This window comes from Camellia sinensis, chromosome 2 (genome assembly GCF_055761805.1).
Source record: "Camellia sinensis isolate YWXY chromosome 2, ASM5576180v1, whole genome shotgun sequence".
NCBI lineage: Eukaryota > Viridiplantae > Streptophyta > Magnoliopsida > Ericales > Theaceae > Camellia > Camellia sinensis.
Window position 1 is genome coordinate 210,357,498 of NC_138962.1, and position 15,171 is coordinate 210,372,668.

Sequence of the window (15,171 nt, forward strand, 5' to 3'; positions counted from 1 at the left end):
TGTGAGTTTTGAAATTATGACTTGAGTGTGGAAAATTTGTTTGGTTATGAATTTTGAAAAGAGGTTGGAATAATTGATGTAATATATGATATTTGATTCAAAAACTTACAACTCATAACCAAACATAAAACCCAAAATTCTATTCAAAGCTTAAAAAAAAATTTTAAAATTCAGAAAATATTTTTTATTTAATAAATAAAAAATAACAGGTGCCAATTGCCAAAAAATATATATATATTTGCATTGTTCCGGTCAACAGACCGGACGTCCGGGAGGACGACTGGATAGGCCAAATTTCAAAATTCAAATCCTACCTGAAACGAGTTTTCAAAAGTCGTGTGGAATTAATTTTTGAAAGTTGTAACCAAACATCATACTCAAATGGAGGGGTGGAATCATGATTTCAAAGCCACACCAAACACAGCCTTAGCTTTTCTTTTTGTTATTAGGAGATCAAATGTTATGGTAACTAGCTGTTTTATAGAAATTAACTACAAGGTCTGATGGATTCTACCTCCAGGCCAATGTTAAACATCAAGAAAACAACACCAAATTCAGCTATCGCCTTTGTTCCATGTACATGACGAATAATAGAGAGACCATAAGGTCCAATCAAGATGCCAGCAGTCAAATATCCAAGAACAGGACTGCCTAAACATTGAAACAGATAAAAAAGATACATCATCAATGAAACAAAATAAAACTCCAGACACATATTAGAAGAAGAAAATGGCCAGAAAATACATGCAGATGATGGCTGAGTCCAAGAAGGTATGATTGTTGTTATCAAATTCATTAAATTGTACTCCTAACAATTATAATGTTCTACTTTTAGAATAAGTTTACAAAAGCATAATCAATAACAGACATGGACAATGAAACATGAGCTATGAAAATGCCAAGCAGAAAAATCTGGATATAAAAAAGTTCTGATAGTAGCATGGTGTATGTCATCCTTGTGCAGGAGCCATGCTAATTTTCTATGTACCTTTCCAATTTTATCTGACACTGTATAGGAACAATCATGAAGTACATGTACCTTACATATCCAAACATGAAAGCATGTCACACTGCAACCATCTTACACTAAAGAAGAAGTCAAAGATGAGGCTTCAATTACCTCCAGGTATTTTCTGGAATATTGGCACAAATATGACGCTTGCAAGCAGCAACCACAACATGTCAAAAAGAGAAGCTTCCTCCTCATTTACCTAAATAATAATAATAATAATAATAATAACAAAGAAAAAAAGAATACTCAATCATGTAAAACCGAAACAAAAAATAAAATAAAATCCTAAACAAATAAGTAGTATGGAATACTAGGTTCTGAGGGCAAACAGAGTACGCAAGGGAATTTCAAGCACATGCCTCTTGATGAGGAATCATCTCCATTAGTTTCTTAACTCTCTTAGGCAATTTCCATATTTGACGAATTAAAGGCTTTGTATTTGATGAGACTTCGTCAATACTAGTGGTAATGATATCTGGTTGCAGAAATAGCTGGTTAATTCTCTCCGCCCGACTGAAATAAAAGGTAATCCTGTGGTAAATCAAGAAAAGCAACTTTTGTATCAGATATAGCAATCTAATAAATGTTCACACATACTGTTACCAGAAATAATTGATGACAATAATCTAAAATCAGTAACAACTGCAACAGATATTCAAAGGGATGCATGTCATAAATAAAACAGTAAAAATGATCATACACAGAAATTCCATCTTTGAAAACGTTGCATACCCGGCTCCAATGAGCAATGAGCCAACGACGAGCTTAGGCAAATGCTTCCTTGCAGACTCAATAAGACCATGGAAAAGGGATGCTGGTGTGAACTCAGTCCCATCTGAAGAGAAATATGATGCAGAGAAGAAACGAGAAGATTTCTTCAGCAATGCTTTTGGAGCATTAAATGGTGATCCTTCCCTCCTCAAATCCTTCTGTAAATCTTGCTTTTTTGTTTGCGCCATGTTCTTTGACTTTTCTGAATCTATTTCAGTATCTTTTGACGACTCTAAACTTATTTTTCCATTCTCTTGATCACTATCAGAAGATAAACTTGGTCCTTCAAAACTCTGGCCAGATTCATCAAACTGGGTACCTGGAAAAGGCACAGTAGTAACCAAAGAAGCAGCCTCAATTTGCACATCTATGTCCCATTCAATAACAACACCACCTGAATTTCCTTGAATCAACTTTCCCTCCTCAACCAATTCGTCCTCACTTTGGGATGAAGATCCATTTTGGTGTACAGTAGTTTCCGCGCTATCAACATAAGAAACGGAGATATCTTTTTCGGCTCTTTGTAAGGCAATCTGTGCATCGTTTACATGCTGTGCTGCCTCAAGTTCAAAAGCAACAGCTTGCTCTGCTAAATGCATCACATTTGCCACATCTTCCTCCCCTTTTAAAGCATTCATTTCTGTTTTCTCTGCAATCTCATTTAGCCGGTCCACTTCCTTTTGCAATTCCTCTTTTCTGCTTTGCAATTGTCTCAAGTCTGCCTCCAAATTTGTCAAAGTAACTTGACAAACTCTAATATCATCCCGAGCAACCAAGACTGCTTCCTCATCTTTCCTTAATATATTCGACTCATCCCCTCCACTTTCATATTCTAAATCACTCTTTCCATAAGCTTCCATGGAATCATTTCTACCTTTCACAGCTTCTACTGAATCCACTGCCACTTGAAGCCTTGCTTCAGCCAAAGAAAGGGCCATTGTTGCTTTCTGAACAGCTTCTTTAGCAACAGTTTCTTCATTCACAATCTCTTGAATGGTATTACGCGTAGAATTAGCATTATCCCAAGCATTTGCTGCATCGTCCTTCAATGCTATCGCAGCTTCCGATATTCTCTGAGCCTTCTCCTCAAACATGGTACTGTTAAGCCGCGCAACCTCCAATTCCTTAAGCGCCTTCTGCAAAAACTCCCTCAATTCATCCAAAGTCGGCCCCTCGTTCTCTTCTCCTTCCCCTACTTCTTCCCCCAAACCATTATTCAACTCCGGATTGATTAATTCTTCATTATGGCTTTCAACAAATTCTACATTTCGACCATTACCATCAATGTAAGCTATTGAGTCGTTGCCCAGACACCGCAACCTAACTACTCCCCTTGATGTCTTAAAGACATTAACAAAGTTACAAATCAAAGATCCACGTGAATTATAACCCCACAGATTGTTATCAAAATCTCTTTTACCAAGTACACTTGAATGGACACTACTGTTCGTGCTAGACACAGTTATTTTCTTCACCTTATTTTTCAGGTATGATTTCGAGAGAACTCTTTGATTGCCAAGAACATTACAACCAATACTTCTAAACCTAAACTTCAAATGTGAATCCAAACGATCTGAAGTACTGTAACCTGTAACTTCACTTCTATGAAACAAGTTTGACTGCCGAAAATTACATGCAATGTCCATATCTCTACGATTTTCTAACTGATTCTACAGTAGATTTCACAAACTATTGTTAGTATCAAATCAAACACCTGCGAAAAAAGCAATTTAAAGCAAATATTCAGAAAAATGACCTAATCGAATCGAATTGACATCAATTGAATCCAAATTTGCTATTCGAATCACATAATCATGAGAACATACAAAGGCCAAGCGTATTGATGCTTGATCAGAATAAATTAATCAAAATAAGTATACATACACACATATATGCTCAAAGAGAAACAGATACATGTACATATATATATATATATATATATCAGCATAGTGTGTATGTATGTATTGAATGGTGTAAGGAGTGAAATGAGGAAGAGTAGCACTGACCGATCACGTTCGATTGAGAATGAGAGTATGAAGGTGGAGCTGAGAAAATTTATGGCGTAGTTTTCTAGGGAAAATTTGGAGAAGAAAATAACAGAGCGGGTGAAGAGATCGACGTGGCTTTCAGTTCAAGTTCGCTTGTCCGAAAGGGAGCCAAAAGCACGAGTAAACGATGAATCTCTCGCTTTCTCCCCCTGTTTGGTAAGCGAGAAAATAAGTGTGTTTAGTTTGTGTTTTTTTGAATTAAGGTTTTTTAAAATCGATTTTTTTGATTTTTATTTTTATTTTTTTTGTTTTTAGTGAATATTTTTTAAATTTTAAATATTTTTTTTATCTTATTTAAATGTATTTAAAAAGTAAAAAAATTGTGAAAAAATATTTTAAAAAATTAATAAATATATAAAAATATAAAAACAATAATGCTAGAGGGTCACAATTTTTGTGGCTACAATGGCTCAAAACTGTCAAAATGACGTCGTTTTGATATGTTTTGCACCCAAAACGACGTCGTTTTGATAGTTTTGAGCCATTGTGGCCACAAAAATTGTGACCCTCAAACATTTTCCATATAAAAAATTGTATTGAATTCTTGTATTTTTTTATATTTTTTGTATTTGGTGAATTTTTAAAAGATTTTTTTTATAATTTTTTTATTTTTTAGGTGTATTTATGTTAGGTGTATCTAAAAAGTAAAAAATTTGTTTAAAATATTAAAAAAATTCAGTAAAAACAAAAAAATAAGAAAAATAAAAAAATAAAATTTTTTAAAAAGTAAATTTTAAAAAGTGAAAACAAGCAAGGTGATTTTTATATTCCTAATTGCTAATTAGTTAATAAATTTCGCTTCTACAAATTTACGAAAATAGCCTACGTACACTTTCGCTTGTAACGAATTTTTTTAAGTGATTCCCTAGCTTCCCCTTCTTTGAATCTTCATTTGTTAAAATTGATCATTTCTTTTTCTTTAAACTTTACCATAATCGAACAAATATTCCCTTTTTAAACCCCAACTTTGTCACCAACTTATTTTTATAGCCTCTTCTTTATTACCAATTGTCATTACCAGTTATAGTTACCAATTGTCATTACTAGTTATAGTCATTACTGTTGGAAAATTTGGTATATAAAGTTTATTTAGGGTCATCTTTGAGCCCAAAATTGAATGGACCCCGAACGTTTTTTGGGGCGGGTCCGAAGAGGTGACGTGTTCCTTACCACGTAGCAAGTCATACGGTGAAGACGGTTCGTCAAAACTATTTATGAGTGAATAGAAACATGATGTCGTTTTCGGGTTCGTGGAATAGGAAATTTAAGGAAGTAAATGTGGATTTCTGTCACGACCCAAACCCGGCCCTATGGGTTTAGCACCGTAACCGGCCAGTAATCCGAGATTACCGAAGGCCTGCAGATACAGTGATACAGTAAAACAGAGTACAGGGCCTGACGGAAGCCAATACAGTAATTAAACAATGTCCAATGAGTTGTGACAGTCTGTATGCCAAAAAAATTTTTCATGCATTCATACATATACAAACAGTACAGAACAGTATACACAATATTTACAATCATTCAGACTAAGGACTCAACCCTATGTAACAGTACAGTAACACTCGGTCTATACAGAACAGTAAAACAATACAGAAGGGGGAAAAACAAACAAAACACCCCCAAGCCATAGCATGGCAACTCGGAACCTCGCAGTGAGGCACAAAGGCTGGCTTGACAAAACTGGAGTAACCCTGACGCCTCTAGCTGCAGTCTCGTGCCTGTACACCTACATATATATATGAGCAGTGAGCTAAAGCCCAGTGAATAACATAAAGCGTAAAGGGGTTTAGAATGAATGTCCTTACAGTAATGAAAACAGTTCAATTCAATCAGTATTTCAGTTGTTCAGTACAATCAGTATTTCAGTTGTTCAGTACAGTAAACAGTCATATGTGGTACATCCATTAGCATAACAGTAACAGTAGGTCTTAAAAGACCGAACAGTAATGATGGCCATCAGTCAGTAAACAGTAGTGGCTCCACGAGGGAACCGACAGAGATCTCTGTAACAGTAACAGTGACAGTAAACAGTAGTGCTAAGGATGCCACAGTACAGTTCAGAAATAAAGGACATACATTCATTCAGTAAACAATATCAGTTCAGTAAACAGTTCAGTTCAGTAATCAGAAGATAATCATTTGTGAACATATCTTTACACAATCGTTACTCACAGAGTTCTGGGCTACAGTATGCTAGAGCGTGTCCCCCAGTCGCCAACCCTACACAGTTCACAGGTTGAACACACACTAAGCTACACAGTTGGGAAATATCATAACTTAATCCCTAATTTGCCTTGGTGTGTTCTACATCTATATCCTCATTAAGATGCCTTAAACTAGGCCTAAGAATGCCTAGGATGGGATGAGGATGCAAAAATACACTTAGAAAACATTTTGCAAAGTTTGCTGAAAATAGGAGCCTCGCTCGAGCGAGACTTTCTCCGCTCGAGCGTAAGTCCAAAATCAAAGGCTTCGCTCGAGCGAGGAATCCTTCGCTCGAGCGGTCTGCAAAACAGTAAAAGTACTGGATGCTGAGATTTTACGCGCGATGATCGCTCGATGGTCGCTCGAGCGGAGCCCTGGACAAAGGTGCTCGCTCGAGCGGGGAACCCTTCGCTCGAGCGAGGAAGCCAAATCTGGAATTTCCAGATTTGCCTCCCAAGCTCAAACTAAGCATTCAATCACTCCAAACTCGACCTCTTGGGCCCAAATTCTGGGAAACATAACTAAATTCAATGTATAACAAGTTTCAAAGCTCAATTTATGAATTCAAGCCCCAAAGGTGAGTCAATTAAAACCATATTCAAACCCATTTTCAAGAACAACATTCAAACATGCATGAATGAGTTTTAAACCAAATTAAAGCTCCAAAGCTTGTTCAAATGATCTCATTTCTTTTCAAAACCAGATGAAAACATGGTCTATAACAACAATATGAGCATGCATGTACTAATGTCCATGTAATCAACCTCAAAATGCAACAATACTAACATGCATGCAAGAAATGAGCTTCAATCCAACATGTATGCACCAAAACATGGCTTAACTCTACAATTAAAGCATGAATTGTGCAAGAATGGATTCTAAGACAACAACAAGAAGATGGATGTCCTACCTTAGTCTTGTATTCAAGGTCTAGGAGCTCAAAGTAGCAATCACACTTCAATTCTCAAACAATTCCAAGCAATTCAAGATGAAAACCAACTCCTCAAGTCTCTCTCTCTCTAAGGTCGGTTGAGGCAAGAAGAGGAGAAGAAATGTTTGGTTTGATCACATACGTGGAGTGTAAAAGGCTCAAGAGGTGTGATGTGGTGGCCACTACGTGGCGGAACGGTAATTAAGTCCAACTCTTCAATTAGCTTATTTAATCTAATTTAATCATACCTAATCAATTTTCAGATAATTATACCATAAAATCACATTAAATATGAGGGTCACGGAACATCAATCGGTTTCTAGTTCGGCCGCCGATAAGGCCTTCAATTAGCAGTTTAAACATATAAACATGAACAGATAATCAGACAATCAAACAGATAGAATGCAATTAACTAACATATACTCAGTCAATTCAGTTTCAATTTCAGTCAGTCAGTTCAGTATTTCATTCAGTTCGATTATCAGTCAGTTATCAGTCATTATCAGTTTCGTTTAACAGTAATCGGTGATTATCGGTAATCGGTCAGTCATTAATCAGTAAACAGTATAAGGGTTGTTACAATTTCTTTGGAAATGATTGTCCCATATTGAAACTTTAAAAGAGTTTTGTTGAGTATATAAGCTCTAGCCTACAACACTTGGGTTTGTAGAATGGAAGGGTTATGGACAAAGTGTACCACCACATACAGCGTCATAGTATAACTAACAATCTAGTCATCTATAAATATTAATTTTTTTCCTAACTATATTTATTTGTACATTGATCTTATATAAATATAGATATAGATAAAGATATAAACATAAGTATATATAATTTTTTTTTTAAATTATAAACCGTCAAAAATAAGTTTGGTGAAGTGATTTTTTTAAGGAAGAAAAATGAAATTGTTGAAAGGGACATGATTGATTATATGCCAAAGTATATCCCAACCAAGGGAGAAAACAAGAAGAATAGAATGGGAGTATTCAAGGTGGGCTTTGTCAGTTGGATCTTCTCTCACCACAGCACAAAAAACAAACTAATACACGTCACATTGTTCCCATAAACCATACCCATCATGCCATTTTCACCTTATTTTAGGTGGTTTTTTAATATTTTAATTTTTTAAATATACACAAAATTGAATAGTTGACTTTTTAATAATAATTTTTTATTTTTTTTAATATTTTAAGTGGTTTTCAAAACAAATCTCAATATTTTATTTATTTATTTATTTATTCATTCATTTTCTTCTCTTGTACAATGACAAAATGCTACCAAAAATTATTTATTTTTAAAGAGGTTTGGAGCAAAGTCAATTTTCAAATAATTTGAGGTTTGAAGTTATGCAAATTACAAACATAAATGCTATGTCATTGGGAAAAATAAATTGAATATATCATATAAATTTAAATTTATTGTGGTGTAAAACACGTGCAACATGAATTTAATTTACAGATTTTAAAATTTTAAACATTTTTTAAGTTTTTTTTTTTTGGTCATAAGTTCAATAATATTACAAAATAATCTTCAAAATATAGTCTGCATTCAATAATGAATATATATATGATCATAGATGGTCCAAAAACTATTAATTAAAATAATCACAAATTTCCCACTTTATAAGTTAAAATTGCAAATAGTAATACTTCACATAAATTAACTCATGTTATCTTACAACTATTTAATTAGGGAACCATTATATGCTTATTAATCTAACTGTTCGCACTTACAAGGCAATTTGATAATACAACGTAAAGACTGGTGATGTTCATATTATTTATGAGCCACAAAATATTATGTTATAGATTAGGCAATTGTTTCCATCAAAACAATCTTGATTTATTTCAAGATAATGTAGAATTAGCCAGTGTTTAACGTTAACTAAAGGAAAATCATATTGCTTTGAAAATGTTAAGAATTTTAACATTTACCAAATTTTTGAATAATGAAATTGCTTTGGGGGAGGCTTTCAGCCTATATAAGTTTTTAGAGGGCAAACTTGGAAAGGCATTTTGGTAATTTTATATAAACAAGTGTCATATTCAATTCATCATTTGCGTAGAATCTTATCAAAGAGAAATTCTATTTCCACACACTTAATTACCTCAGTACACATCTTTTCTCAATACACACACATATTAATTTAATTATTAATTAATTTTCTCAATCTATATACTAAAAGTTACAATTATACCATTCACTCATAACCATTGTACACGCACCAAACACTCCTTTCCACGCATTTATTCATTGACCCAATGTCCACAAGGATTCAACTAACTCACAGTAACATACTTGATTACTTCGGAATAGTTACTGAAATCCTTATGCAATATTGCAAGGTGATCATTGCACTCTTCTTCAGTCGATGACAATACTAAACAGTTCAATACAGTGTTAGACTTCTTCCATTTTTCTTTTGTCTCAAACATTTTCTTGCATTTCGCCAATATATTCTTATTAATATACCAATGACATAATAAATGTCGAGCATTTAGAAAGGTGTTGTCAATGGCATTCATCAATGCAAACTCTTTGTCTATAACAATGACTTTAGGTAAAACATTGTTGTCCATAAGATTACGCAATGTTTGTAACGCCCATGCATAATTATTAACACGCTCAGTTTGCAAGTATGCAAAAGCTACAGAGAATGTCAAATGAGTTGATGTCACTCCCACAATTTCAAGAAGAGCAAGTCGATATTTATTCATCTTATATGTGGAATCCATAATCAACACATAAGGGAATGTACGAAGCAAATTCAAGCTCACTGGATGTGCCCAAAACAAGTACGTCATAGTCATAGAGCCTTCATCACATCAATGGCGCTCAATGTACTTATGTTTCGCTAATTCACCCAACAGTTGTTGCATCTGGGATCTACTAGCTTTCTGTAGAACCCTGCATCGATGTCGTACATTGTAAACTGTTTTCATTGTGCTCATATTAAGGGCATTCCTCTATTCGAGTGTAATGAGTATCTTTTTTAGTCATATCAGGCTCTTTGACATATCTACTAATAGTGACTTCTCATTAGCTGACAATCTCCCTACATATGAATGTCTTTGTAGATGCTCCACAATTGGATGATCATGCAGTCCACAAACTACATTCAATGTCCATTCATCGTTTGTTTTCAACTTGTCTGCCCTCAAATCAAATGGACATTCGCACTTCTTCGTACCAGTTTGTCTCAACAAGTCTTCTGAACCATCTTTCAACTTGTTATGCGATCTATACTTGCCACTCCGCTCACAATCAAGATAAATTCTTGGTCTCTTGCGACCGCCACCATAGTCTGATGTTCTAATAATAATAACAAAGCCATTAATCTTTCCAATATCACGTACCCAAGTAAGCAATTTATCCTTATTGTCGAAAATCTGTATATAATGTCACACAACTTTCATAAGAACAAACTAAACAAATTACCTAATAAAAATTATTAACTTATGACATTCATGTTAAATGTTACTTGTTTTGCTGTAAAATGACTAGTACAATCCACCATAATATCATATTGAACCTTAGTTTGTTTAGTGCATGGAACTTGACAAGGGAAAAAAAAAATTTATTTAAGTCGGCAATATAGAGCCGAATATAACAATATAATTCGACACTTGATAACCGAAATAAATTACTAAATTTGATTTTCAAATACCAAAAAATTTATTAAAAATCGGTATTTAAGTATCGAAAAAATCTATTATTTTCGGTCTTAGTGTGTCGAGATAAATTAAAATATTTAGCAGTTGATATCTGAAAATATTAAAATATTTCGACACTGGTTATCTAAGTGAAAACCGTGAAAAGAAAAAAAAAATTGTGCACGAAAAAACTAACCTGCTCATCACTGATTTTGCTGTCACCAGACATATTTTTGCTTGAGTTTAAACTTTCATTGTTTTGCAACTCTTCCATAACAAAATCGAGGAAAAATTGTGAAACTAATAAGAAACAATATAAATAATAGAGTATAAACGTACAGATCAAACCAATATGAGAGTTATTATGAGAGTATTGCTTTGCAAGCAATAGAGGAGTATAGAGTGTGTAGCAAACAAAGTGACAACAATGGAAAAAAATAAAATAAAATTGGGATTTAGTTTTTTTTAGTCAAAAGGTCTACAATATTTTTATTTTTATTTTTAAAAGATCTGTACAGAGAATATTTTCACATAATATTTTAGGTGTTGATAGATGTCCATTATAGTCGTTTTAATTTAGGATATAACTGTCATTAAAATAATATTTCATTAAATGTGTGGAATAGAATTTCCCCTTATCAAATGATTAATAAATACATTAATTTTGTTTGGTTGAATTATAATATTCATAACGGTTGGCCATTTTATTAAGGCAGTGGAGAGTATTGTTAGGTCTCCGATAGGCTCATCACAGAATTCACATCAATAATTTGAATTATTTAATGTGTAAAATTTATTGAGTATTTCATTCTTATAAAAAATCACTTTGATTAAATATCGATAGTCGCTTGATAAGATCAAATTTGTGCCAACAGTAAAGTATGATTTTATAAATAAATTGTTGATACAAATGTGATATGATCAAGTGGCTATTACTATCTGATTAACGTGATTTTTATAGGGATAAAATACTTAACGAGACCTACATATTGAACAATTTAAATTATCAAGATAGATAAAACATAAGCTCCAAATAGATCGAATTAGACCGTCCAATTGAAATACCGCACCAAAAAGGATCCAGTTCCTTTTATTAAATATTTAGTGTTGAATTATATATTAATTCATTTATGATGTCCATTGCTGTTTTCCAACAAGGAAAGGCCATTAGCATTCTTATCCAACTCACGATTGTTAAAATATTCCCATACACATTATGAAGAGGGAAGCTTATGTATTCGTAAGCTTTATCACTTGAAAAACATCTCAATATGTAATTTTATACTTACTTTTATCTGTACTCGTAACGTTGTTGCAAACATGATGTGTGAAGTGATTATGCTCAACTATATTGGTATTTTATTAAAGTTTGAGGAAATTTTACTCTACATACCTTTTACCATGTACACGATTAAGTTATGTCCTTTTCTTATTTAGTAATAATCAATTTTTTTCTTTAGTTACGACCTTATTTTAATTATGGCTCATGAAATCTTTGATTATGTCACATATGTTGTTTGGTTATGATTTTTTTTATTTTAATTATGACTCAAAAAGTATGAAATTATACATTTTTTTTCTTTAGTTATAAGGTGTATATGGTATACACACATTAAGAGATGTGTACCATAGCCTTTCCCGTAAGATTGAACTTCTCTAAAGTTCATAACTTGAAATATTGAAGAGAGTTTTTGAGAATTTTTACACAAATTTAATTTAAATTTGGACTCATTTTGATATGAGAATTTTTACTCAAATTTAATTATGATATACTGTGCCTGTTTGGCAGAGCTTAATTACAGCTTATTTCAGCTTTCAGCTTAATTTAAGCTATTTTGATGTGTTTAGTTTAGCTTATAGCTTTTTGAAAGTCAGAAATCAGCTTATTCTTTAAGTGGGGCAGGAGATGCTTTAAGAATAAGCTGGAAATCAACTTAAGCTGAAAGTTATAAGCTATAAGCTGTTGAGGCATAAGCTATAAGCACTTTCCCACAGCTCTACCAAACAGGGCCACTCTGTCATTTGGATATGCACATAATTGTTAAAAAATAATGATTTGTTAGTTACTTTAATATGAAATTAAAGTGGTACCCAATTGTTGATTGAGGTAGATCTGAGTCGGTCTAGATACTCCTAGGTGAGGGGTTATGCCACAAAAAGAAATGAGCCAAAACCATTAAGAAATGAATGAAAAATTGTCTCATAAAATGGACATAATGAAAGAGATTTTGAGAAGGTAAAAAGTCACTTATCACACATTGATTAAAGTTGAAACCATTAACGAGTATTTATATCCCAAGATTTTTCCTATTATTTGGACCTTTTGAGTATTCAAATTTTTCAAAAGAATGAAATTATGAATAAGTAATGGATGGACTTGGACGAAGATTATGAATCAAATTTGTTAGGCAAAAATTGCCACACCCGTGCCACTTGCCCGAACCGGCCTATGGGCCCTCGGATCTTAGATTTGAACTGTGTTATGATTGGGCTTGCCCAAACCAGGCCTATGGCCCAGGATCTTAGACTTTGACTTTGTTATGATTGGGCTTGGGTTTGGGTTCGAATCGGGTCAGCATAACCTCAAGCGCTTCCGGTGAATCTGTTTAAGGACACCATGTGATATATGAGCCTCAGTTTGCATTTCTGTTTCATTTTTCCAGATTCAAGTCGTTTTCTAGTTCTGCTTTGTTTTCGAGTCTCTGTTTTTTTTGTTTCTCTCCTATTAATTGAATATGTTTGATCATTAAACTATTATTATTTTACAATTTGGATAAAAATAATCGTTTAGAACATAGACAAAGCTACCTGACTTTTTTGGTGTAGTTTTTTTTAAATTAAAAGTTAATTATCAAAAATCAAAACTTAAAAGCATTTCTTCCACAACTTTCAAATAATCAAATTATTTAAGTTATTTTTGCTTTCATGAGTTATAAGAAGAAGTCGCATTAAACATTTTGACACAAAATTCCAAAATAAATATATATATATATATACAGGGCCGGCCCTGAGTTTCCGAGGGCTTAAGGCGAAATAATTTTTCGAGGCATTTTTAGATATTTATTAAAAATAAAAATCACTCTGTTTGGTTTAGAGTTTTCAAAAATAATTATCTGAGTTTACAATTCGTATTTTTTTTTAAAATATTTTTTTTGTATTTGGTAACGTTTTTTAAAAAAATATATAAATATTATAGTTTTTAAGTGTACCTATCTAAATTAGATATATCTACAAAATAAATAAATAAAAATTGTGTAAAATATTTTTTTAAAAAAATACTAAAAAACACATAATTGAGCCGTAAAGAGAGCAAAAAATAGGCCACACAAAATTAGGCTAACGGCTAATACATATACATATATTTTATTTTTTATTTTTTTAATTGGACTAACAACTAAAACTTATAAATATTTTTTAATTGGACATTTTATCAATTGGGCCAAATAGATTTTTTGAGGCCCCCTTTAAAATGGCCTAAATTAATTAAACAGAATTGGGCCATTTTAAGTTTTTAATATCGTGCAAGACCAAATTTGGGGCTCTCTTTTTGAGCCTAATTTTTGGGGCCCTAAGCACAGGCCTCACCAGCCTTAGCCTAGGGCCGGCCCTGTATATATATATATATATATATATTTATATCTATACTATATATAAAGGGAACACATCTATTGATGTCTTGAGGCCTTTTTTCTCCCCCATGCCAAATGGATTTTTATATCCCCTAATATCCTTCTTCGTTTTTTACTATATGTATACTATTATTCTCTTCCATTTTATAACTATTCGTAAATTATTTGTAATAACCTACATATTCATACTGCATATTTCAAGCACACTCATGTGAGTGTGCACATCTACTAATATATATATATATATATATATATTCATATATGGATTACGATTCTCTCCATTCCATAGTTATAATGAGAGATGTCCATTGCTTGATAAATTACATCAAAGAAGAGCTCTATGAGGTTTCACCACTAACAAAATGAAAGTGAAGTATATCCGGTAACATCATACCATATAATTCTGCTATTTCAATTTCAACACATCTCAATATTCTCAAAATGAAGAATATTTCAACACGTCTCAATATTTATTGAAGTTTTTATATTTCCTCCCCAAAAAATATATCTTTTCTATTGTGTTGGTTATGTACAATTTAGTTGTACATAGAGAAAATACGGGAAAATTCATAATAGTTTCAAAAACCCAAAAATTGCCCAGAATTTGTAATCAAAGACTGAAATTTACTCATAGTGTCGCCCCACAATAACAAGGTCAAAATATACACCAGTGATTACAAAATCTGAGTCAGAAATTCTGGTTTGGTTTGTTTGACTTTTTGTTTCACATGTCAAGATTTGAATTAGGAAACAGGGCAATTGAAGAGGGAAGGTAGTGTCATATGTATGAAACTAGTTACCAATCTTTGAACAGGGGAGGTGGGGTGTCATCTGTTTGAAGCTAATGAATTCCAAGGTCATATCTCTTATCAAAGTAATACTTGATGTTACCAAAATGTCCGACTGGGCAATTGAGCAT

General features: G+C 32.9%; 2 protein-coding genes and 1 non-coding gene across 11 annotated transcripts in view; all 3 read right to left on the reverse strand.

Moving 5' to 3' along the window:
- Positions 1-4,025, reverse strand: part of LOC114290486 (K(+) efflux antiporter 2, chloroplastic) — a 31,737-nt gene extending 27,712 nt beyond the window's left edge. For 7 of the 9 annotated variants that reach the window (XR_014362430.1, XR_014362429.1, XR_014362426.1 and 4 more), the window contains exons 1-5: positions 3,790-4,025; positions 1,745-3,497; positions 1,372-1,543; positions 1,121-1,211; positions 515-651 (exon numbers count right to left, since the gene is read on the reverse strand). Coding sequence is in view for 3 of the 9 variants with exons in the window: in XM_082916765.1 (XP_082772891.1) it covers positions 515-651; positions 1,121-1,211; positions 1,372-1,543; positions 1,745-3,429 (2,085 nt within the window). In the remaining 6 variants the exon portion in view is untranslated. The remainder of the gene's footprint in view (positions 1-514; positions 652-1,120; positions 1,212-1,371; positions 1,544-1,744; positions 3,498-3,789) is intronic. The other 2 variants (XR_014362431.1, XM_082916764.1) reach the window with 1 other exon arrangement.
- LOC114290502 (U6 spliceosomal RNA) lies at positions 919-1,023 on the reverse strand. The gene has a single exon (XR_003639025.1). It is a non-coding gene; the product is annotated as a U6 spliceosomal RNA (small nuclear RNA).
- A 5,941-nt stretch (positions 4,026-9,966) lies between the features above and the next one.
- Positions 9,967-12,026, reverse strand: LOC114290496 (iron-regulated transcriptional activator AFT2-like). Its single transcript, XM_028234443.2, has 3 exons — positions 12,017-12,026; positions 10,820-10,923; positions 9,967-10,359 (listed from the first exon to the last, which is right to left on the reverse strand). Exons 1-3 carry the CDS (start codon positions 12,024-12,026, stop codon positions 9,967-9,969), a joined length of 507 nt encoding a protein of 168 aa, XP_028090244.2.
- Positions 12,027-15,171: the final 3,145 nt, after the last annotated feature.

Coding starts and splice junctions, on each gene's coding strand:
- LOC114290496 (XM_028234443.2), bottom strand. Junction 10,360..10,819: donor GCAAAATCAGTGATGAGCAG/GTTAGTTTTTTC, acceptor CATTATATACAG/ATTTTCGACAATAAGGATAA.